Source organism: Bos mutus, chromosome 28 (assembly GCF_027580195.1).
Source record: "Bos mutus isolate GX-2022 chromosome 28, NWIPB_WYAK_1.1, whole genome shotgun sequence".
Taxonomy (NCBI): Eukaryota; Metazoa; Chordata; class Mammalia; order Artiodactyla; family Bovidae; genus Bos; species Bos mutus.
Genome location: NC_091644.1, coordinates 14,985,776 through 15,011,262, shown reverse-complemented (window position 1 = coordinate 15,011,262; position 25,487 = coordinate 14,985,776). Strand labels below are relative to the sequence as shown.

The 25,487-nt window shown below is 39.0% G+C and overlaps 1 protein-coding gene across 5 annotated transcripts in view; it reads left to right on the top strand.

Annotated features, from left to right (window-relative positions):
* KAT6B (lysine acetyltransferase 6B) overlaps positions 1 to 25,487 on the top strand; it is a 180,657-nt gene that overhangs the window by 7,327 nt on the left and 147,843 nt on the right. For all 5 annotated transcript variants that reach the window (XM_070364760.1, XM_070364759.1, XM_070364758.1 and 2 more), the window contains exons 2-3: positions 4,612 to 4,681; positions 7,976 to 8,851. In XM_070364760.1, coding sequence (XP_070220861.1) covers positions 8,231 to 8,851 — 621 coding nt within the window. In that variant the 5' untranslated portion in view covers positions 4,612 to 4,681; positions 7,976 to 8,230. The remainder of the gene's footprint in view (positions 1 to 4,611; positions 4,682 to 7,975; positions 8,852 to 25,487) is intronic.

Sequence of the window (25,487 nt, the reverse complement as noted above, 5' to 3'; positions counted from 1 at the left end):
GGGGCATGCCACGATGAATCAAACATGAGTCCTGTTCTTCAGAATTTTGCAGTCTAGTAGGGGAGATGAGGTAAGCAAAATACGGATTAGAAATATCAAGTGATAAGAAAGCTAAAAGTTTCCTGTTAGACAAAGTGATGTAGGGCTTCTGAGGAGGTATCTGTGGAGAGAACAGGCAGTTCATCTAAGTTCTGCCTTTCAGGGTCCAGTTTAAGTCCCATCCATCCAAGGGATGTTCTCCCGTCCATACTACTGAGGAATAGTCACTAGTCACGGTTGTTTTCAGACTTTGTTCCTTCTGTATTTAGAGGAGCCCTTTCTTTGAAGTGAATATTATAGAGAAGCCCATTAAATATAGAATAGTTAAGGCAGAGATGCTTTGTTTGGTGCAGGGATTATGGTGGCCCTAGTGTGTAACCCACAAGGGCATCTGCAGGTGGTTCTGAAAGCCCAGGCACTTTCTCACAAGAGCGCCAAGGAGCCTAGTTTGAAAGCCAATGGAGAGACAGGAAAGCGTTTAGCATCTGAATTAAAATCTTTCATGACTTACTGGTCTGAGGTCTTGACAGTCAGGAATCTGTTTTTCTTGTGCAAAATGTGGGCAACAATGCTACCTTACAGGGTGGTTTTGAGGTTTACTTGATAATTATGTAATCTATGGCTTGCCCCGGTGGCTCAGCGGTAAAGAATCCACCTGCGGTGCATGAGCTGCAGGAGATAGGGGTTCAACCCCTGGGTTGGGAAGATCCTTTGGAGGAAGGCATGGCAACCCACTCCAGTATTCTTGCCTGGAGAATCCCCATGGGCAGAGGAGCCTGGCAGACTATAGTCCATGGGGTCTCAAAGAGTCGACACGACTGAAGCGACCTGACATACGTATGCACGTGATAATCTATGTAAAGAGCCTGGCTCACAGTAGGTGTCAGACAGTGGTTGCTATTATTATAGTTTATTGCTCTATTTCTTAAAAAAAAAAAAAATTGGTGAAATTCATATAACATAAAAGCATTTTAAAGTGAACAAGTCAGTGACATTTAGTATAGTCACAGTGTTATGTGACCATGACCTCTATGCAGTTTCCAAAACATTGTCATCACTCCAAAATAAAGTCTCTTACCCCTTAAGCCTGGAGAAGGCAATGGCAGTCCACTCCAGTACTCTTGCCTGCAAAGTCCCATGGACAGAGGAGCCTGGTAGTCTACAGTCCATGGGGTCGCAAAGAGTCGGACACGACTGAGCAACTTTACTTTACTTACCCCTTATGCCAGGCTTCCCTGGTGGCTCAGATGGTAAAGAATTTGCCTGCAGTGTGGGAGACCCGGGTTTGACACCTGGTTGGGAAGATCCCCTGGAGAAGGAGTAGCTACCCAATTCAGTATTCTTGCCTGGAGAATTCCATGGACAGAGGAGCCTGGCAGGCTACAGCCTATGGGGGTCGCAAAGAATCTGACACAACTGAGTGACTTTCACTACTTTTCACTTTTACCCATTAATTAGTTTCTCCTCACCATCTCCCCCATCCCTGCCCAGGTCCCACCAATCTATGTTCTGTTTCTAGCTTTATCTATTCTAGGAGTTTCTTATTAATGGGGTTAAATGATATGTAACCTTTTGTGTCTGGCTTCTTTCACAACATATTTTTGAGGTTTGTCTATGTTGTAGCATGTATCACTACTTCATCACTTTTTCTTTTTTTAAAGGTTTGTTTAATTTTATTTTTGGCTCTGCTACTTTTCTTCGTTGTTTCACACAGGCTTTCTCTAGTTGCAGTGAGTCGGGGCTCCTCTTGGTTGCAGTGCTCAGGCTTCTCATTGCCATGGCTTCTCTTGTTGCAGAGCAGTGGCTCAAGGTCTGTGGGCTTCAGTAGTTGTGGCTCAGGGGCTCTCCAGTGCAGGTTCAGTAGTTACGGTACCTGGGCCTAGTTGCCCCTCAGCCTGTGGGATCATCCCAGACCAGGGATCGAACCTATGTCCCCTGCATTGGAAGACAGACTGTCAACCACTGGATCACCAGGGAAGCCCCCACTGCATCATTTCTTACTATGATTGCATACTATTCTAGTGTACGGATATACCATATTTTTTCACCCATTTATCTGTTGATGGACATTGACCTGTTTCCACCTTTTTTGGCTGTTGGGAATAGTGCTGTCGTGAACATGAGTGTACTTGTGCTTATCTAAGTCCCTGTTCTCAGTTCCTTGGGGTGTGTATCTGGAAGTAAAATTGTGACCTCATACAGTAATTTTATGTTTAATTTTTTTGAAGAACTACCAAGTTGTGCTGAATTGCTTCTTATCCCCACAGCATCTACCATAGGGCTGCACATGCAGAACAGTATCTCACTAAATTTGCTGGTTGTTCTTTGGTAGTGTTTATAACCTCACCTCCCAGTTCACATATTTTGGGTCTTGAGCATTAATTTTGAGAAGTAATTGCACGCAGGATTTGAACGTTAAACCGGTATTACTGTATGGATGAGGTCTGATGTCCCAGAAGTGTGTTCACTGAATGCTCTTTGGAGCAACTGTGCTAGTAGTCTGTGCTGGGTGGTTATAGAAGAAAAGAAGTTAAGTTCCCTTCCCTTAAACAGTCTATATTCTTTTTCAGACGATATTGTTAAGATTTGTGGATCCTTACTCAGTTACATAATAGGCTATGAAAAAATCCAGGAGCCTATAAAAGTGGGAGAGCTAAAAATAACTTTTGTCAGTATGACAGAAGAGTAAACTCTACTATTAATCTTTATTTTTTTCTACCACTGCTTTTGGCTCATCCGCAATCTCATGACTCGAGTGTTATGACATTGATTTTGAAACAACACACAGCCTTAGTAAAAGCTTAGAGGAGGCTTCACGTAGACTTTATGATGCAGGGTATTTTGACTCTTCTTATGCTGACATGAGTATTTCTGAATAGTGTTGATATTTTTATAATACTAATGAAGCCAAAAGCTCAGTGTTGGACGAAGCATTTCTCTAGATTTGTTTAGAATAGTTTGTAATGAATGATGTAAATAGTGTTTTATTAAAAACTGTATGATACAACCATATAATTTACTCATGTTACTTTGTAGTTAAAAATAGTGATTCAAAACCTTAGAAAATAGAGTAATTTAATTTTGATGTAGCATGAGTCCCCAGAATTAATTTGGAATGACTCATTCTTGGTTTTGATAGCCTTTTAGTCCAACTTTCAAGCTTTTATAGAAAAAAATGAAAACAGCATAACAGTTTTTAGGGTCATACTTGTGATAGCATGAGCTGTCTACCTGTGGGACCAATCCTAGGGCTTTGGAAGAAATGGTGTGGATAATTCTGAATCAGGGGAGGCAGGGGGTGGAAAGCATTTCTAACTGGCTTTTTAATGAATTATGCATTTTTTTTGGCCTTGGATTTGTCTTTCTAGTTAAATATTGCTTAGACTAAAATTAAATTGGTTTTCAATCTATTCTCTTAACATATACCAATTTACAGTGGGGCCATTGGGATGTCAGAAACAAACCAGCCTAAGATTAAAAAATTTGCAGTGGATAATATACAAAGTGGATAATATACATGTGTTTAGTTGAGAATTGGCTACAGTTAAGAGACTTATGATTTTGTTCCTTTCTTAGCTGTGTGTGTATGTTTTTAACACTGATTCAGCTTGTAGCAAAGAGCTGCGGGGTTACATCTGCTTCTGCCTAATTAACTCGGTTGGTTGGTGTCAGAGGAGAGCTAATTTTGAGATTAAATTGAGGAGTAAGGTGTGTGTCTGTGGCTAGGGGAGGGGAGAAGGAGGCTCTAAGGTTGCTTGGTTGGTCTGCACGGTATCCAAGTACAGCCTGTCATAGGTTGTTTCACATTTATTTTTTGTTTCCCTCGTGGCGATGAAAGAGACCACCTGCGGCGCAGGAGACTTGGTTTTGATCCCTGGGTTGGGAAGATCCCCTGGAGAAGGAAGTGGCAATCCACTCCAGTATTCTTGCCTAGAGAATTCCATGGACGGAGGAGCCTGGCGGTCTGTGGTCCCTGGGTTTGCAAGATTCAGACACAACTTAGCGACTAACCACCACCGCCTGAAATGTGTCCTGTGCTGACATACTGTGGAAACTGGTGTACCTTTCTCTTAGTTGCAGCTGTTGGCCGTATCGTGATAGCTCCCAGTACTTAGATACCAGATGACCCTTGGGGTAAATAGCGAATGTTGCCTGGAAAGTTAATATTGACCTTTAAACAATGTTTGACTATTTTTTTTTTCCATCCAGACAAAATGTTATACCTGCCTGACTACTTGAGTAATAGCAAGTTGTTTGTTTTTTTTTTTTTTAATGATGAAATTCTTTCTTAGTCTCTATCGCAAACCTGATTTTTTTTTTAATTTTTAAAAAATCCAAATTTTTTAAAATTTGGAGGTCAGGTCTAGCTTTGAAGAAGCCTGAAAGTTTACTTCCTGAGGTACTTGTCGTGGGGCTTCTTGTCAAAGAGAGCTAACTTATCACCAAATAGGGTGTATCAATAAACTCACTGTGTCTGTTTGGATTGAGTAGCCTGGAGATCCAGAGATGGTTGCTGAATTTAAGGGGTGTCCTAATGCCCGAATTAACATTTACATTTTTTTCTTTTGGCAGATTTGCCTGACGATCTGGACAATCTTCTTTTTTGTCATGGACTGTTAAAACACTTGGAGTTCCAATTCTGGTATTTTGCCTTTTTTTTCATTGTATTTTTCAAATGTAAAAGTGTCAGTCTGGTTGAAATGTGTTGGTCATGGAGATGAACAGTTCTTTTGATTGTGGGTTAGGATTGTGGTAATAGCTTGTCATGAAGGTGTATTTTGAGTATTAGTTATGAAATGTATTTTGTTTTAATGTATGTTCATTGGCCTGTGTAACCAAAATGCCTGAAAGCAACTTTGCAATATTAGATACTTTTCTGTGACCTCTTTTCCTGCTTCCTGCAGTTGTATTTTGTGCAATCAAATTAAATTAGTTGATTCATCCTGAATAAATGATGAAAGATGAAATAATTACTTGGACACGGTGAAATGTCTTCTAATGAAATTTTGCCCTGAACCATTTTACTTTGGAAAGATCAGCTTCCTGTTCTAAACTTGCTAAAGCAGAATGATTCCTGTGTTCTGTCCTGAAAGTGGTTGCAGGATGAAAGCCAGTGATTTCATTCTTAAACACGCTGTGTTCCAAGTCTAACATTTTTGTCAATGATTTATGTAATGACACAAAGGGGAGTGCTTATTAGATTTGCAGATGACATAGATGACAGAATCAGGATTCAAAACAGTTTTTAACAAGTTGGAAGATAGACTCAAACCAATAAGATGAACTGTGATAAGTGTAAAAATCTGAGCATGTATTAAATTTGTATGGGATAGAGAATGAAAATCCTCAGCTTAACAGTTTTTTTAAAAGAATATCTGAGATTTTTAGTTGGACTGCATGCTTGGCATGAACCAGTTGTGTGGCAGTGCTGGTAAGAAAGTTTATGTAACCCTGGTATAATTGGATAATGCCTGGACTGCCAGATTTTAAGATGAGCATTAGCCTAAGTAATGAGTGAGCATGAGAAGGAGGTGCTTGGAAACCTGTAATGTGTGGGCATGTTAAGGAATCGGGATATGAGTGGTCCAAGGTGCAAGTGGAAGTATAATGGGGTTTGATTGTAGTGGTTTTCAAAAGATACTTGTTTTCAAATATATGAAGGCTCATTGTGTTTTCAAATATATGAAGGAGCGTAGTATTAAAGAATTTCTTGAGTTTGTTCCAGGGGAACTAGAACTAGTGGGTGGAAGTTATGGGAAGAAAGATTTTGGCTCCTGTGAGCAAGAGATATATTACAGTTAGAGCTGCCCAACAGTGGCATGAGCTGTCTTAAGAAGTGACAAATCCTCAGTCACTGAAAGTATTTTGAGACTTTATGGCCCGTCTGTTGGGGAATTGAACAAGGGATCTTTTACTGTTTAACTAGAAGTTGGATTGGATGACCTATAAGATCTCTTTAGTCTGAAGTTGCTAAATCTGAATGGAGAAGAACAGAGTGAAACTATAATATACTAATTGCAAAAAGGACAAATCCTTTTTGAAACTGCCACTTTCAAGCTAGTATAGTTCAGTGGTCCAGTTTTTTAGCAACAGAATCTTTGAAAGCAAATGTTAAATTCTTCAGTGTATCTGCTTAAATTTTTTGGAAAAACATTATTTTACCCTTTTTAAAATGTTTATTTTATTTCATTTTTATTTTGTTTTTATTGTTTTACCAACTCTTTGCACCCCCATGGACTATACAGTCCATGGAATTCTCCAGGCCAGAATACTGGAGTGGGTAGCCTTTCCCTTCTCCAGGGGATCTTCCTAACGCAGGGATCGAACCCAGGTCTCCTGCATTGCAGGCAGATTCTTTACCAGCTGAGCCACAAGGGAAGCTCATTGTACTCTTTGAGGTACATTAAATATAAATAAACAATCAGAGATAACTTTATAATTTTATGAGTCGTTTTTCAGAGTGTGTAGGCATTGTATTAAGTGGAAATGATGATAGCGGTTCTGTGCTGTGTATTAGATAATGTGTTCACTTAATTCTCTCAACAGTCCTGGAGGGATATACTATTATTGCTCTGCAGGTAAAGTGACAGAAACTTAAGTCGTTTACCCAGGGTTTTTCTGCTTGACATGGGTAGGGCCAGCATGTGAACTACTAGTCTTAGTTGCAGAGGAAGAATAGCTGGAACAAGCAGTTGAGGCTCAGGTGAAGGCGGAACGGACTTCAGTATAGAATAAGGGCCTGTGAGCCTGGAGTCTACCACTGACTATTATCCTGTGTTCCACCTTTCCCCCAGCATCAGGTTATCCATACAGTCATCCTGCAGATTACAAGTTATATGTGAGCACACTCTGAAAACTTCAAGCTGTTTGAAAGAGTTTTAAGATGTGGATTTTATCTGTGAAGAGCAAGATTAGAGCCCAGTTCTGACTCAACTCTCAGACCAGGGTGCTTTGGCTGGTGCTCTTGGCAGGTGTTCTCAATCCCAGATTGGAGATCTAGGGGATTTTTGTGTATATCAGGAGGGTCTCAGAAAGCAGTGTCAGTGTCTACCTGGAATAGGATGTGTACAAATCTTGCTTGAATTGAGCAGTGTAATGAGCTAAGCGGGTAGAGACACCTAGAGGGCTCCATTATTCAAAAGGTGACGGGTTATGTTACCACATTAATTTCAGTTTTCTTGCAACCTGTGGATGAGAGAGTGTTACAGAACCTCTTCAAAGGGCTGGGGGAACATGGTTCTGTAGCAGAGGCTTAGTGGGAAATTTTCTTATGTGTGAGACTTGAGAAATATGTAGAATGTTTAGCTGAAATAGAAGAGTCAGGACTATTGCTTCTTTTTTTTAAGTTTAAGATTCTTTTTACGTTTAATGTACTCCCATCAGAGTTTTTTCCTTTTTTAGAAAAAAATATTTAGTTTTTTGGCTGTGATGGGTCTTAGCTGTGGCATTTGGGATCTTTAGTTGCAGCGTGTGGTATCTAGTTCGCTGACCCGGCATCAAACCCCGGCCACCTGCATTGGGAGCACAGAGTCTTAGCCACTGAACCACCAGGAAGATCCCCACCATCAGATTTTTTGCACCATAGATTTATTTTGGTGTTGATTTTATGTTTATGGTAGATACATATCTTGAACCACTAACATGTAATTTTATTAGTTTCAGTGAAGGTTATCCATTAAATATATATTGATAACTTAGATATGATCTCTTAAATGCCCCATAAACTACTCATATAAATAACAAATGAAAAATCCTAAAAGAAATTCCTTTTCAGACTGTGACCCAATTTCTGGTTGGAAAATATAATCATTGTGGCTTTGTTACATAATACCTGCTTGTCATTATTTCTGTGGACATTTTGCATCTGAAAAAGTCTTTTACTTTATTTTTAGAAGTTTCATTATTAAGAGTTTTTCCTTCTTTTTTATCTTTTAAGGTTTTGATTTCCTGGTTAAAGATGTTCTTCACCTGAATGCAGTTTTTCCTATTGGTCGAATAAGACAACTATCAACTTTGCCTGTTCATCCTCTTTTTAATCTCTAAAGGATGGATATTTGTGAGATGTTGCTTAATATGGTCTGGAATAGTCTGCCCATTTGTTGAATTGTAAGTGACTTCTAAATGTGCAAGTTCTGTTAAATACAAGGAGAACCTCTATGGGTAACTTTTGTACTGAAGTCATTTGTCAACCATGGTAAAACTTGCAAACCCACTTTATACAGAGTGGATTCTTGAAGCTATACAGAAAATAAAAAAGCAAAAGCAAAGGCCCTCTGAAGAGAGAATCTGCCATGCCGTCAGCACTTCCCATGGGTTGGATAAGAAGACAGTCTCTGAACAGCTGGAACTCAGCGTTCAGGATGGCTCAGTTCTCAAAGTCACCAACAAAGGCCTTGCCTCCTACAAGGACCCAGACAACCCTGGGCGCTTTTCATCAGTTAAACCAGGCACTTTTCCTAAGTCAACCAAGGGGTCTAGAGGATCATGCAATGATCTGCGCAACGTGGATTGGAATAAACTTCTAAGGAGAGCAATTGAAGGACTGGAGGAGCCAAATGGCTCCTCCCTGAAGAACATTGAGAAGTATCTCAGAAGTCAAAGTGATCTCACAAGCACCACCACCAACCCAGCCTTTCAGCAGCGGCTGCGACTGGGGGCCAAACGCGCAGTGAACAATGGGAGGTTACTGAAAGACGGACCGCAGTACAGGGTCAATTACGGAGGCTTAGATGGCAAAGGGGCTCCCAAGTACCCCAGTGCTTTCCCATCTTCGCTCCCACCTGTCAGCCTTCTACCCCACGAGAAAGATCAGGTAAGTGCAGACGAAATGTCAGTACTTTCTAAGTATTGCCCATTTGACTTGTACGGTTTCAGTTAAGTTTTACACAGACGCAAGTTCTGAGTTAAGTGTGATAAAATCAAATGTTTTGCCTCTGCGCAGTCTTTTATATTTTAAGAGATATACTTATTTTACAATAGAAATCGCTCTCTATTGTTCTACAAGGTGTTGAGGGCTTCCTCATTGGTTGACTAAGAATTTAATATGATGATTATGTGATTTGTTTTTTAAACTCTTAATTGCTAATCCGTGGGGGCTTAAAGGGCCCAGGATAGATAACTTCGCTCTTTACTCAAGGCAGGATCGTATATTTATTTCAAAAATCCAAGAAAGGCCATTGCATGGTTTTCTCTCTTTAAATTATTACTTATTTTTTTTTTAGCTTTATGAGGTATAATTGATTTATCTTCCTCTTTATTGTTGTTTCCGAGAAGAAGAATCTTTAAGATTAATTATTTTAATACAGATAGCTTGTGCATTACTGGAACTGTTACAGTATGTGACCTAAATCCTGCCTGTTTCAATTTAAAGTCATTTATTACTTGTTCACTTTTCTCATCTGGTGAAAGTGAATGTTTATTTTGTCTCATCTGTATCTTTCTTATAATCTTTGGTTTCTCTGGGCTTTCTGTTATTTCTAGGATAGTTATACATTTATGGCAGATTTCTCCTAAAATTACTGCTGCAATTTAAAGTCTGGTTATGTAGGGTTATCCTTTATTTTATTTCAAAGCTATTGAAGTTACCACCCAAAGTAAACCCAAAATAGAGCAGCAACAAATTGTTTATAATGGTTTCAGCCCTCCAGTTTATCTGTCTATCCCTTGAGGGAGTGGATGTATTGATGCCAGTTATTAATAACTTTACGTCTTGTAAACTGTTAGCCATTGTTGATAGACAGGGTGGTGGTTGTATGAGCAAACTGCATTTTCAGAAGTGATAGAAGCAGTGTCAGGAAAAGCTGTTCTCCTGAGGACTTGTTTTTCCTCTTTGGATACTGTTGCCCTTGAGATAGCCCCTGCTTCCCTCATTGCGTTAAGCTGATAGAGGCTCAGCTCTTGCAAACTAAGTGGGACCAGGTGATTTGCTTTTCCATGGACTAATCTAAACCCTAGCATTTATTTTTTAACTGTATTTTTATTTTATTAATTTTCCTCAACATTTATTTTATCCTTGGGTGGTATTTGTGTTTGTGTAACCAACCCCCAGTTCTTTGTGAGAGAATGTGGGCATAAAGAAAGAAATAAGTAAACCTATGAAATTTTCTTTTTAATAACAATTGTTTCAAGAAAATACAGCAAGTGACTTAAATCCTAATTTCTGTTTCTGACACAGCCACATTGAGCACTTCTGTTTCTCATTAAATATTTTTATAAAAGCTTATGCCATAAGGAAATTCCTTAAGGGAATGTAGAGCCATTTCTTGATGGTTTTGGATGTCTTTGTTTTAAAAATATATGCATTACTCTAAGGCATTAATATATTAAAGCTTTATAATTATCAGGTACATGGACTAATTCAGGCAGCTTTAGGCAATTTAACAGCATGTTTTAATAATTTTGTGATCCAGGGGAATATCTTAACTTGTGGTAGAGGAATCATTACAGGTTTTCCACAGTCCCTTTCCTCTCCTTCTCTTTAACCTTGCTCATCGTTATTTTTGCCATTCTTATCATATTTTTTTCATACAGCATCTATACAAAAGTATTTTTAGTCTAAGACTCCTGTCCAGAGGGGTCTAGAATTGAGAACAGAGTGATTTATTGCTTAGCATGCAAATTGTTCCTGCTCTTTCTGTGATGCTATTCTTTAAATTGTCCAGTTAGCATCATCCTATAACAAGGAATGCTGAGAAAATGTGTCCTGTAATTTTTATTTGATGAAATTGGGAATTGTATTGAGTAATCATAATCTAATTCTTAAAAGAGGACAAATAAACATAAATGAAAATCAGATCAAGTCACTTTGGCCAGAACGTACTGTATTGCTTCCATTGTATATTACAATGGCATTTTTCCTTGAAAAATGTAATAAGAACTACATTAGAATATATTGCCCTTTGAGATTACAAGGGGTAAATAGTTTAAAACCCTGTAAACTTTCCAAGTCAGTGTAATAGAAATTCTTATCCTGGGTCCATGAATGAGTTTGGGGTAGGTAAGCTAACAAATCCCCTTAAATAGAACAGTCGTTTGTATCCACATGTTTTCCTAGGGTCAGGGTCTGTAATTTTTATCAGATTCTCAAAGGGATCTAAAGTGTCAAAGAGCCAATGTGAACATTTTTATACTGTAGAAAATATTTTTGAGTTTGTTATACAAAAACCTATATATGTGTATGTGTGTATATATATATATTAATTGTTACCTTTCCATTGTTTTTGCTTCAGCTGTTGAACTTGGATCTGTATGTAGACTAGTTCTCCTATAGCTTCATGTATATAGGACTTGCTCTAATATATTTGAAAGGCAAATTATCATTGTTCTTCTGCTAGAAGTCTGAAGAATTCACAGTGTGGGAGGACATTTATGATATAAATGGCCACTATACAGAGATGAAGTCATTCAATCACAATTTAGCCGACCAGTACCTTTTAAGAAGCTGTTACTCTAGTTACTCTAGTTTCATTTAATTGTAAAAAAGAAAATAAAAATAGTGAAAGTAATAACATTTCTTAAGTGTTAAATGCTGGCACTATTCCAGGTGCTTTACATTTATTGCCTCATTATCACAATAACTGTGAGGGCCATAGATTATTATCCTTTTATAGATGAAAAACTGAGGCTCAAAACCTAAGCAGTTTATCCAAAGTCACTTACAGAGCTGGTGAACGGTGCAGCCAAGATTCTGAGACAATCTGACTCTAGACTTCTTTACCACTGGGCTGTATACTGGTCAACAGGTGTGGCTTTCATTAACAATAAAAGTATCTCTTTTAATTCCTCAAATGCTTTGAAGCAGTTTTCCCCCCAACTAATAGATTTTTGGCATTTTAAATTTGGTAACCGCAATGAGCTTATTACAGTTTTTAAAGCAGGTACTGTTTATAATATTAGCAGTATGAAAAAGCAGTAGGGAAAATAGTAAATCTGTGTCTAATTAGATTTAACATCATCATCATTCCTATGCATGACTGCTAGGAGGAATACAATGCAAGTTAAAATAGAAGGGCTCCTTCCTTTCTAAAATGTAATTGCACGTCTTCTGATAGTCTAGAATTCAAATTGGATATTACCATACTGGCTTCTTAGCATAACTTCTTTGTATTTATTTAAGAAAGCTCTCTTTGGTGAGGTGATATGGAAACGAATTAAACCACTGAAGATAAAAGTTTATCTTTGACTTGATGAGGGAACTCCTAAAGGATAGTGTTAGAGTTTCTCATTAAAAATGGTAAAGCTCAATTAGGTCAGATTATGAGGACTTTGGAAAAGTCAAATATGCTAAGAGAGACTTTAGTTATCAGTATGCATTCTGTAGCATTAAGATTCTATTTGAACATTTGGGCTTTAGCATTTTTTTTTTTAACTTTACCATATTGTATTGGTTTTGCCATATATCAACATAAATCCGCCACAGGTATACACGTGTTCCCCATCCTGAACCCTCCTCCCTCTTCCCTCCCGTACCATTCCTCTGGGTCGTCCCAGTGCACCAGCCCCAAGCATCCAGTATCGTGCATCGAACCTGGACTGGCGACTCGTTTCATATATGATATTATACATGTTTCAATGCCATTCTCCCAAATCATCCCACCCTCTCCCTCTCCCACAGAGTCCAAAAGACTGTTCTATACGTCAGTGTCTCTTTTGCTGTCTCGTATACAGGGTTATTGTCACCATCTTTCTAAATTCCATATATATGCGGTAGTATACTGTATTGGTGTTTTTCTTTCTGGCTTACTTCACTCTGTATAATAGGCTCCAGTTTCATCCACCTCATTAGAACTGATTCAAATGTATTCTTTTTGGGCTTTAGCATTTTAATAAAATCAGTTTGGTTCAGTTTTAAACAGATTCCTCAGTATTTCACTTTATTGGTAATATCTTCCTAAAATTTATTAAGTGTCAAATCTTGGTATGTTTCTAGTGCAGTACATATTATTATAATAGGAGCTCTCATTTTTGGCAGCTGTAGTTGGAAAGGGAGACACTTCTAATATCAGGTAGGGCTTTTGATGTTTTTTTCTTGAAGAAATGAAATACCTGTATTATAATACTATGAAAAAGCTTCAAACATAATTACCACACCAGTGATACTGTCAAAAAGAAAAAAAAAAGAATGAGTTTCAGAAGGAGCACAGATGATCAGAAATGGGGCTGAGAGATAAAACTATATTAAAAAATCACTGTTTGTGCTCTTGGCCTGTTCAGTTGTTTATTCTATTTGTCCCTCACTCCTTTTAGGGAGATATTTTATTTATGGTTATTGGTTATTACTATGAAATAGTTCCTTAAATAGAATAATTTTTTTTTTAAAGGAAGTGTAATAGGGAAGAACAAATCTGACTCCATATTAGATCTGTTTCCTTTTTTTTTGAGTTTTCATAAACAGAAGGTTAATGTATATCCTACATCAATTTCCTGTGTTGTGTAAATGCCATAATTTAAATAACTTAATTTTTTCTTTTCTTCAGTTTTCTCCCTGCCCCCTCCTCCCTCTCTGGGATTTTTTCAATCGCCTGTACTTTGTGAAGGACCATTCACTAGTCCATATTGTTCTTTGATGTGGCAGGCTTCCAGAAGTTTCTCAGCTGTAGAATTGTCCATGGCTGCAGACAACTCTGGATCTTTTTGACGGAAATGTGCGTATCTTTTATCTGCTAATCATGGAGTCCAAACGTCCTCTCTGTTGTCCTTCTCAGTCCTTTGAATTGGTGTGCTTTGTACTGCAGATGTCACATTTCTCAGAGTGCTTAGCTGTGTGCATTCAACTGAAAGTTGGAAAAAGCCCTAAATACACCAAAATATACTCTTCCATGTAACCTGAATTTTGGAATTGGAATGGATCAAAGTCAGTTTTGGAATGACTGAAGGCAGACAGAGAGCTGTTCTGTCGTGTGAACGACTAGGGGAATCCATATGTTCTTTCCCAGGTCAGGGAGGGCAGAGGATTGCTATGCTGTTCCTGTGTTTAAGCTTCAGAAGTTCTGCGGAATAACATGAGCTGCTTTTGTGAGCAGATAGTACTGGTTACTGAGGGGACGTTGAGCGCCCAGGAATTGTCTGAGACTAGTTAGCCAGGTCAAGAGAAGGACGGAATGAAGAACACCTGTGTCTTTCTTACTCGCAGGGGTGACAGTGTGTTCCACTTTTGAGCTTGTATCTAGGTGGGACTTGTGTACACTTCTAATGAAATACATTTCAGGTAAAATAGAAACTTTAGAGGATTTTGGACTCTTAAAATGAGTGTGAAATACTCCTTTTAACTCTTTGGATCTTAGATATGTTTGATATTGTAGCTGCCTTTTCCTGACCTTGACATGATACAGAGAAGAGTATTTTCTGATTTCCTAATGATATTTTCTTTCAAGCATTGAGGATGCTAAGGGTGTAGTTTTGTAGTTTCTTGACTAATTTTGGATGTTTTGAGCAGCTTTCAGGAATTTACTGTTGTATTCCTTTTACCTATTTGGATTATAACAGCTATATTTCTTTCAGTGCTAAGAAAAATCTAGATTTTTATAGCTTTGACATTGTTTAACAGTTAAGTGCTGTTTGCTGATTTATTCTGACTGTATCTTGGATGGCAGAGATATTTATTCATCCTTTCCTTTCAAACTTTATTTAATAAATAGTACATTTTAATGTATCTCAGAACAAAAGTTTACATTCTTTTTATATATTTTATCTTTGTACATGGTAATATAAAAAGAATACATGTGATTGTTTTATCACTGTAATAGCAAATTTTGATTGGAAAATTCATGACTTCGGGTATTGTTTATAAACTTATAAACTTAATTTTTCTGGCCTATACATTAAACTACAGTTTAATGAAACTACAGTTTAATAGTTCTCTGGTTACACCAGCATTTCAAATGTGAATCAGCATACTTAAGTACTTTGATTTCTCCAATCTATTAATGTTTCTAAGTACATAAACATCAATTACTGGAGTGGGTTGCCATTGCCTTCTGCGAAACATCAATTAGCTCACTGAATTAAAGTTCACAAATGAGTCATCCATGTAATTTGTGACGTTTTGAGTTAGCAGGGCCATGAGGAAAGTGTGTTTTTGTTTGTGTGTGGGTTCCCTTATCTCACTGTCTTCAGGTGGTGATGGGGAGTTTATATAAGTAAAAGGAGGAGGCCTGGCGGTGAGCCTTGTGAAATGCTAGTCACTGTTACCAGGCTTATACTCTGGACTAGACTGCTTTCCCAGAGAAGTCTCTAGGAGTTGCAGACGGTATACTGTTGTTTTTCCTTTTATAAATGAACCTTTTAATTAGCAGAGTATTAATTATAGTGTAACTTTTTTTTCTTTGGTGAAATATAATATATTGAAAACTCTGCAAAATGGACTATACACGCAAAATTTTAGAGTGAAGGATACTAAACTGTGAGGCTGGTTTCTTCAAAGATACAAAATAAATACTAATCAGCGGTCTAAGCAAAATCCAGGAAGGATTTGTGTTAATTTGACAAGTGGGTTTAGAATTCTTTAGCCATTATTTTTTAGAAACCAGCTTTGTTCATACATCCTTTCTGTAATTTGCTTCACTTTTGATCTTTGATAAAACCAGCTGCAATTTTGTTTCATTAACAAACTTAACTGGTTAACAGATGTTTGTTTTGGCTTGATTGTGTCCTTTCTATTAAAACCAGTGTAAGCATACATAGAAACCATGCTGGGCCTTTTCCTGTCTGTAGTTAGACAGGCGTTTCAGAAGAGCAACTTAATTTTATTTACAAGTTCAGTTTTTGTCCCTCTGTGCTATTACAGTAGGTGTACAAACATTTTAGCTCTTGTTCCTCCTGTCAGGGAGGTCTGAGGTCTTTTGTTCTTAATCCTCCATCTGTTAGTCCAGGACACCCTCCCCCGCTCTTCTGTTTCAGCATTACGGAATCTTAGCATGCCGAAAAGGGTATCGCAGAATTGGTAATTGAGATATCAGTGACTCTTCCACAGTTCAAGGGATGGAAAGGGACTAGCCTGGTAAATTTAGATAATGTCTTGCATCTTCTTTGATGTTGGTAAGCTGCCATATGGAAAGCAGTGAGGCCTGCAGGAAGGAGGTGAGCCTTGTCTGGGCTGTCTGTGATGCTCACAGCGATGTGGGCTGCGAGCCAGAGGCGACACTTGAATGTGTCTGTAGTACTTTCTGGTGTCACCAGTCCTGAGTTTTGTCCATGGTTGACTGCCATGCCTGTGACCGTCTTGGATCATAAATGAGAATATGAATTTCAAGAAACGGAGAGTAAGGGTAATACTGGGTAAGAGAAACAGTAGTAAGAGAAGCAGAGAATTCGCAAACTAAAATCCAGTTTTAAGGACCTGCAGTGATGATTCCAGTTTGGTATTTGATCAACTTGTTTCCCAAACTGGTATTCTAATACCATGTAGGAGCTTCTACCTTACATCGAAATCCAGCTGCAGCTGTTGAGCCTTGGGATGTGAGTGGAGCAGCAGAATGCGACATGTGCTGGTGGAAGAGTCTGCAGTTTGAAGAATGTGAGCTATTCCAGCTACAGTGCTGGCCAGGCATGAGGAGGCTGGGGAAGGTAGGCAGTGTAGGCAGCCTGCTGCTTCTCAGGTGGCTCAATGATAAAAAACCTGCCTGCCAAGTTGGGAGAAGCAAGAGACCCAGTTCAGTCCCTGGGGCAGGAAGATCCCCTGGAGGAGGAAATGGCAGCCCACTCCAGTATTCTTGCCTGGAGAATCCCATGGGCAGAGGAGCCTGGCGGGCTGCAGTCCATAGGGTCACACAGAGTAAGGACATGCCTGAGCACGCATCACTTGCACTCAGTGGGAGCCAGGAAGACGTCTCCCCCTTAACTTTGTAATTTATGAAATTGCAATACTGTAGATAAGTTGCAAGAGTAATACAATAAGTGCTGTATTTCTTTCCTCTAGACTCACCACTTGTTAACATTTTCCCACATTTGTTCTTTCTCTCTTTCCCTATTGTGTGTGTGTGTGTGTATACACACATATTCATACTTATGGCTGAACTATTTGAAAATAGTAGCAAATATGATGTTAAATTATAATTACAATTATATATCAAGGAACATTCTCCAGTGTATCCACAATGGTATTATCTCATGTAGAAATTCAACAGTGAAACAAGAGTATTACATTTAATAGACAGTCACAGCTTCAGTTCAGTTCAGTTCAGTCGCTCAGTCGTATCTGACTCTTTGCGACCCCATGTATTGCTTCAGATGGCCCCAAAGTGTCGTTTATAGCTTTTGTTTTTGAGTTGGAATCCAGTTAAGCATCTTGCATCACACTTGGTTATCATGTCTCCTTTAATAGGGACCCGTTTTCCATCTTTATTTACTTCTCCCGTCAGTGACATTTTTCAACAGTTTCGCCCAGTTATTTTTGTAGAATGTCCCACAATTACTGTTAATTAGTCTGATTATGTCCTTATGATTAAGTTCAGAGTCAGTATTTTTGGTAAGAATACTACGTGGGTCATGTTGTATATTTCCTGTTTCTGGTCACATCTTTTAAGGTGGTCTTATTACTGGCAGTGCTTATTTGATTAGTTGCTTAAGGTGGTGTCTGCCAGACCTCTCTTTATCAAGGCACCTTTTTCCTTTTGTAATGAATAATTTGTACAGTATCTCGTGATCCTCTGAGACCATGTGAATAACCTTTCATCCAGTGTATATTAGTTTTCTGTTACTTGCTGTGACAGATCACCACAAATTTAGTATTTTGAAACACTGCAAATTTATTGTCTTACAGTTCTTTTGGTTGGAAGCCCAACATGGGTCCCATAGGATTGCAGTCAGGGTGTCAGTGGTTCTGTGTTCCTTTCTTGGGGCTCTGGGGGAGAATCCGTTCCTTCACCATTTCCCGATTCTACAGGCTGCTTGCATTTCCTGACTAATGGCCTCTCCCTTCACCTTCAGAGTCAGCAGCATCTCATCACTCTGACCATTTCACCATAGTCACATCTTTCCTCGACCAGCAGCCTGGGCAGCTTTTCAGGGATTCATGTGGTTAGATTGGGGCCACTTAGATAATCCAGGATAATCTCCCCATCTCAAAGTCTTTAACTTAATCACAGCCATAAAGGTCATTTTGCCGTGTAAGGTGACAGATTGACAAGTTCTTGGCATTAGGAAATGGCTCTTGGGAGAGGGGGTGGCATTATTCTGCCTGCCACACAGTGGATTCAATATCCTCACCTAAATCAACTTTTACATAAGAGGTTGCGGATCTTTGAAGATTGTGGTGCTCTAGGGTAATAGCATGGTTTAAGTCTGCTTAGAAAGGAGTGAAGGCTGGGAGGCAGACGGCTTGAGTTCTAGGTCTGATGGTACATCCTGAATCATTTCCATGAGGGCAGGAACAGGGGCTGCCCCCGCTAAGTACCCCCACTTCCACTTAGCGTCTCTTTATTTCTGAGTCGAAGAACTGAAGAATGGGTTTGGCAGTAATAGCTTGGGAGTTTTTACCAATAGGAGTCTGGATATCCAAAATGTTTTCTAACACAGTACATTTAAAGTTGTAGATAAGGCTTTCATTTAAATACAGAGTGCAGGAAAATATATTGCGTATATAATGTGGGGGACTCTTTGGTGATATTTTGAAGACTAAGTAACATCTGAAGAGTTTTATGTCTATTATTTAAATCTGAATCCTCATAGAACTCTTAAATAGGCTGATAAAGAAACTGACTTATTTAAAAAAGAATAATATCTTGGTCACAATGTTATATGTCAGTTATACCTCAATAAAGTTGGGGGGAAAAAAGAAAAATATTCAGGTGAATGTCTATTATGTTCTTTCAGTTCTTAGTAAAAACTGAGGAGGAAAAAAAGTCACAGCAAGATTGACAAAGGCATTGAACCTTCCTTTCCTTTCATTCCATAGTGTTTCAGTAGAATCTTCTGCAGTAGCTGCAATTAGCTGGCATGCCCTGGTAATACTGACCTTTTCGGTTGTTAAAGAAAAACTGTTTGTTATCCGCCTGTAAATGTGCTTCCTAGAGCTGATAAAAAAAGATAATCTCATCTGATGGGCTCTGGCCCTCTGTAAACCTCCTTTTTCCAACTTATTTTCCACCAGCTACTGAAATACAACAAGATGCCAACAAGTACTTCCTCACAGAGCATTTATACCAACTTATATAAAATCATCTCTTTATTGGAAAATTGTGTAATGTCTTGATTTCAATTTAGCATAGCATGTTGGTTAGCAATAAATCTTGTTAGGGTAGGAACACAAGCTATAGGCAGTTTGCAGAACACTGATCAGGGGCAAATTATATGTGTTTTTCCAGCTTCTAAAAATTTCAGAGCAAGATGAAATAAATAGTTATCATCAAGACCACCGCTTTCTAGGTTGTTTTACAATCTGACATAGTAGAACATCACCGTGTATCTTGCAGTTAAGTGCCTTGACTCTCCTAAAATACGTTGTTTGTGCCTTGACTATTTCAGTTCCAAGTTCTGTCTGTGATACACAACAAAAGCAAAAGAATGTGGTTAAAACTTGGTACTTGTGCCTTGTAAAATAGCATAATAAACAGCTCAGATTTGAAGGCTGTACAGAAAACATGCAAGAAGATATTAGTATGAAATATTGATACTCAGTACTTGCTAGGTACCAGGTAAATTTCTAAGTATTTAATATATACAAAATAACTTTACATGAACCCTGAGAGATAAGTCCTGTTATTGATGGAATTTTACAAATGAAGAAACACAGTCCAGAGATGTTTCCTTGCCCAAGAGGACACAGGAAGTGTCAGAGCTAGTGTTTCAGCCTGGCATACGACTTGGAGTATAGCCACTTCACACCTTCTAGTCTTCTCACTTACTTGGATGGAACCAGCAGATGCCTATTGAATTCTTGTAACGTATAAAGCTCTGTACTAAGTGCTATACAACTTACATAGTATAAGCTGTATTCAAATTGTAGTTAGAATTACCAGTTGAAACATTCATAAACATACAGCTGTGCGGTACCTTTTCAAACGACCAGTGCGGTGATCTTCATTTTCACAGTGATTGAAAATTTATTTTCTTCAGGAATGAGTAATAGCAGCCAACGTTTATATACTGCTTACTGTGAGTCAGACACTACTTAAAGTGCTTTACGTACTTGCCTGTGATGTAGTACTTCTTTGCCTTCTTATAAGGGAGGGGACTGAAGCACGTGAGGTTAAAGGACTTGCCCAAAGTCTCATGTCTGTTGTGTGGCGAAGTGGAGCCAGGATTCAGGTCCAGGAGTCTTGGCTCCACAGTCTGTACGCTTAATTGTTATGCTGCTGCTGCTAAGTCGTTTCAGTCGTGTCCCACTCTGTGCGACCCCATAGACGGCAGCCCACCAGGCTCCCCCGTCCCTGGGATTCTCCAGGCAAGAACACTGGAGTGGGTTGCCATTTCCTTCTCCAATGCATGAAAGTGAAAAGTGAAAGTGAAGTCGCTCAGTCTTGTCTGACTCTTAGCAACCCCATGGACTGCAGCCCACCAGGCTCCTCCATCCATGGGATTTTCCAGGCATGAGTACCAGAGTGGGGTGCCATTGCCTTCTCCGAATCCTTATGCTATACTCCCTTATATTTTCCTCTAGAAGAAAACTTCTTTTAAAGAAAGGGTATTGAAACGAGTATGCATTAAGTTCTTATAAACCTGGACCTCTAAATGCCTTTTAAGTGTTTATAATAGGAGTCACTGAAAAGACTTAAAATTTGTAGTGTGACCTCATCTAATGTAGCTTTTCCCAAACATCCTGAGGTAGAAGGAAATGGTACTCTTTAAGATGATAAAGATGCTAATAATGTTCTGAGTTTTAAAGTTCCTGAGAGATTCTGGAATTTGACTTGCTTAGCCTACGGTTTCTCAAGATGGTTTGATAATGGGCCGTCCTCTTTCTCCTCACTCCTTACAGTAGCTGTTCACTTGTCTAGAAATCTTTACATTTGGTTAAACACAGCTTGGATAGTGCTAATGTCGGGTTATACTGCTAAGTCCTTTCCTCATGTCTCCCAAATACTCATCCCAAGGGAAGCCATTGACTAATTGACTTTGGGTTTGTGCTTTAGAACAGAAAGCCTCAAATCATCATTTTCATTCCTTGTCTGAGTTATGAATTAGTAAAGTGTTAGTCGCTGAGTCATGTCTCACTCTTCGTGACTCCATGGACTGGAGTCCACTGGGCTGTTTTGTCCATGGGATTTTCCAGGCAAGATTACAGGAGTGGCTAGCTATTCACTTCTCCAGGGAATCTTCCTGACCCAGGAATCAAACCTGAGTCTCCTACATTGCAAGCAGATTCTTTACTGTCTGAGCCACCAGGGAAGCCCTAATTTATTAAAACCATTGTGTAGTTCTTCAACTAGAGAATAACATTTTAGAGTAGCAGGTGGCCTTCGAGGTCGCCAAGTTCAGAGGTTTTAAGTTGATGTCCCAGTATTCCTTTTAGGGGTTGTGAACTTCTGAAATTGTATACAGAATGTTAGGCTTACATGTTTTATGAGTATTTTTTGAAGCCTCTCATCTCTCCCCTCCTGAATTCAGCAGGTCACTTGACTTTAGACCAGTGGTTTCCCAACTTTGCTGCATGTTTGAATCATTGGAAGAACTTTTAAAAATTCCATGCCCAGACCTCATCCCACCTGTTAACACACCATGTCTGGGTGGGAGGCAGGCACGAGAACTTTTTAACAATCTCTGGAGGGATGCCAGTGTGCAGGAAAAGTTTAGAAATCACTGCCTGGGGCTAACTTTCTTCTTTTATAGATGAGCAAACAGGGACTACTTTGTGGTTGAGGAAACAATCTAAATATGTTAATTGGACAGGGCCCCTACTGTTGCTAAAAGAGATCTTAGACATCATGTGAGAAAGAAGTCTTAGGAAAAAGAAGCTCTGGGGGCAGAATGCTTTGGTTCAAATCCCGACTTTTCCACTGGGCGAGTAGCCTTTGTCTTGGTTTTCCCAGCTGACAAATGGGGACGATAAAAGCATAGACTGCATAGGGGTAGTTTTGCTGCACTAGAAAGGGCAGCTGAACAGAGTCTAGCGCTACGGGAGGCACAGTTGCCCGTGGCCTCGCTGCTTTGAAGCAGAAGTGATGCTCTTATCACCTCATAAGGAAGGCCTCCTTTCCTACTGGAGACTCGCTGTAGTCACGCAGGCCACCAGTGGCTACAATTTACGTTTCTTTGTTGTTTTTCCCCTCATTTCTTGTTATTTAAATAATAAGAAAAAGAGTATATTTTCTAGGGTAATGTACATGTACAATAAACCTGTACATGTTTATTGTACAGGTTTTGAGAATACAGAAAAGTTCAGGGATGATAAATACTATGTAAATTTCACTCCAAAGATAACTAGCATTAAAAGTTTGTATTTCCTTCCAGTCTTTTTTCCCCTACCTGTGTATTTGTTCTATTTAAATAAAAAGATGTTAGCTGTATAATTTTGTATCTTGCTTTCTACATTTAAAATATGTTGTGAACCTTTCCCCATATTAATTCTTTGAAGTGTGACCTTAAAAGACTGGTAGTATTTCGTATGTCTTTGTTGCTTAACATTTAAGATGTTCCTAACTTTTTTACTATTACAACTAATCCTGCTACTAAAAATTTGTGTACGCATGGGTAATTATTTCTCATGGGATAGATTATTAGAGGAGTATACTGGGGCATAAACATTAATTCTTCTTCTATGACTTGTGAAATATATGGTAAAAAACGTTTCAAAAGGTAGTACCAGTTTACACTCTTGGGCAGAGTAGAGAGTCCTTGGGCATCCACTTGCTTCTTTAGTTCAGTTCAGGGGCTCAGTTGTGTCCGACTCTTTGCAGACACTGCACACACTGCACCCATGGACTGCAGCACGCCAGGCTTCCCTGTCCATCCCCAACTCCCAGAGCTTGCTCAGACTTGCTTCTTCACCCTTATTTATTTATTTGGCTGCACCGAGTCTTACTTGTGGCATGTGGGATTTAGTTCCTGGACCAGGGATCAAACCCCGGCCCCCTGCGTTGGGAGTTGCAGAATCCCAGCCACTGGACCACCAGGGAAGTCACGGCCTCATCCTTACTTTCTGTCCTGCCCATGTGGTAGACGGAAGAGTGGGTCTCTCTTACTTTACTTTGTATTTCTGTGATTACGAATGACTTGCACGTTTTTGTTTAGCGGTCATTGCTCAGTAGCTGTAGTGTTGTGGTCATCCATCCTTCATTCCTGTGCCTGGAGGCAACCATCTTCAACTCTTCAACCATATTTAGTCATTTCTTCTGGAAGTTAGAGTTCTTTGTTTTTAAACAGCATTCTTATAATGCTGTTTCTTGAATTTCAGTTTTAGACATTTTCTCTTGACTTCTTGCCAGGGGAAATAAGGATAAAGTTCTCATACACCCTTCCCTTTCCCATTGCCCTTCTCATCTCAGTATGATTAGGTCATCATTTTTGCTTAAGTAATTGTATTCAGTGTGCAAATATTATTTAGTTGTGCCTTGAAGTATACTGTTATCAATTTTGGTGATTTTTGTTGTCTTTTTTAAATAAGTAAAGATTTGTTTATTCATGACCGTGCTGGGTCTTGGTTGCTCTGCGGGCTTTTCTCTAGTTGCCGTGAGCGGGGCCGCTGTCTGGCTGGGTGCATGGGCTTCTCACTGCGGTGGCTTCTGTTGCAGAGCGTAGGCTCCAGGGCAGGCGGGCTTCAGGAGCTGCAGCTCCCAGGCTTCAGAGCACAGGCTCAGTAGTCGTAGCGCATGCGCTTAGATGCTCCTCAGCATGTGGGACCTTCCAGGACCAGATATCGAACCCGTGTCCCCTGCACTGGCTGGTGGTTCTTTACCACTGAGTCACTAGGGAAGCCCTGTTTTGTTTTGTTTTGTTTAGAAAATTCTCCATCCTGAGTTCAGAGAGACATTTACTGTTTTTTCCTTCTAGTTTTTTGTCTTTATACTTAAATCCTTAAAATCATGTGCAGTTTTAATTTTGGTAAATGGTGTAAGAGTCTCTTGTTGTTGTGTTGTTTTTAATAGCTGACATTGTTCCAGGATCATATAATAAAATTCTTACTTTCTCCACTAATTTATGATACCTTAAAAAAATCACATCATAACTTTTTATCTGTCAGAAAGCTAGATCTCTCTTAATACTCAGCTTCATTTTTACCTTTGACAATTTTGATTCAGTTAACTTTGTAACATTTATTTCACTTAACCTCATTTAGCCGAATTGTCTTCCAATTTTGCTTTGGAATGTAGGGGAGGACAGAGGAGGCAAAAGGCAAGTGGCCTCTACAGTACAGTATTCCCATTTTCAAAGACTTATGGAGTGCATATCCCTGGAAATCATTTGCTGTCTAAATTCTGCACATCTCTAGAGCGCCTTAGCTAGCCTATTATGTCAGCCTGTATTTCACTAATTGCTTATGATTATTTTGTGAAACTGAGGGGTCAGAAAAGAATGTATTTTACCCAATTAGCTATTGTTTTTAATGACATGAAGTGCATTTGTCAGAGACCCTTGCTGTGTTCAACCTGCCACGGTTGGAAGAGAGTGAGTTTGCTCTTGGGCATGCCTGAGCTGGCGCCCATCAGACTGTCTCCTGGCCTGGCATTGGATCTTCCCAACTATCCCACTGCCATTCAGTATCGCCCAAACGTTTATACTTGGCTGTGAATTTCCTAAATTTACCTCTGTTGTTAAGATTTCTGTTTTGTTCCATTGTGATCAGAGAATACAATTTATATGATTTCAGTCCTTTTATATTTATGCCTAACATACGATCTGTCCTGAAAAATGTTCTGTATGCTCTTGAGAGGAATGTGTATTCCGCTATTGTTGTGTGATGACATCTGTAGATTATCTGTTAGGTCTGCTTGGTTTGTAGTTCTGTTCAAGACTTGTTTCCTTGCTGATCTTCTGCTTGATTATTTTATTATTGAAAGTATAATATTGAGGACTCCAACTGTTACTGTTGAATTGTCTGCTTCTTTCATTATTACCAGTTTTACCTACTACTGAGTGTATTGTCAGGCTCTGTTGTCAGGTGTGTGTGTATACATGTTTAAAATTGTTATATTTTCTTGATACATTGACCCTTTCATCATTATACAGTATCCTTATTTTCTTTCAGTAACAATATTTATGTTAAAACATTTTTTTCTGATAGTAATATAACCACTTCACCTTTGTCTGGTTATTATTTTCGTGGTTTATCGTCTTCCTTTCTTTTACTTTCTAATTATTTATATCTTTGAATCTAAGGTGTACCTCTTGTATAGCATAAACAGTCCTGCCATGAAGACTTGAATAAAAGTATTTGAATCTGTGTTCTGTCTTCTTTTGGATATATACCTAGGTGTGGAATTGTTGAGTCATACCGGAAAAGGCGATGGCACCCCACTCCAGTACTCTTGCCTGGAAAATCCCATGGACGGAGGAGCCTGGTAGGCTGCAGTCCA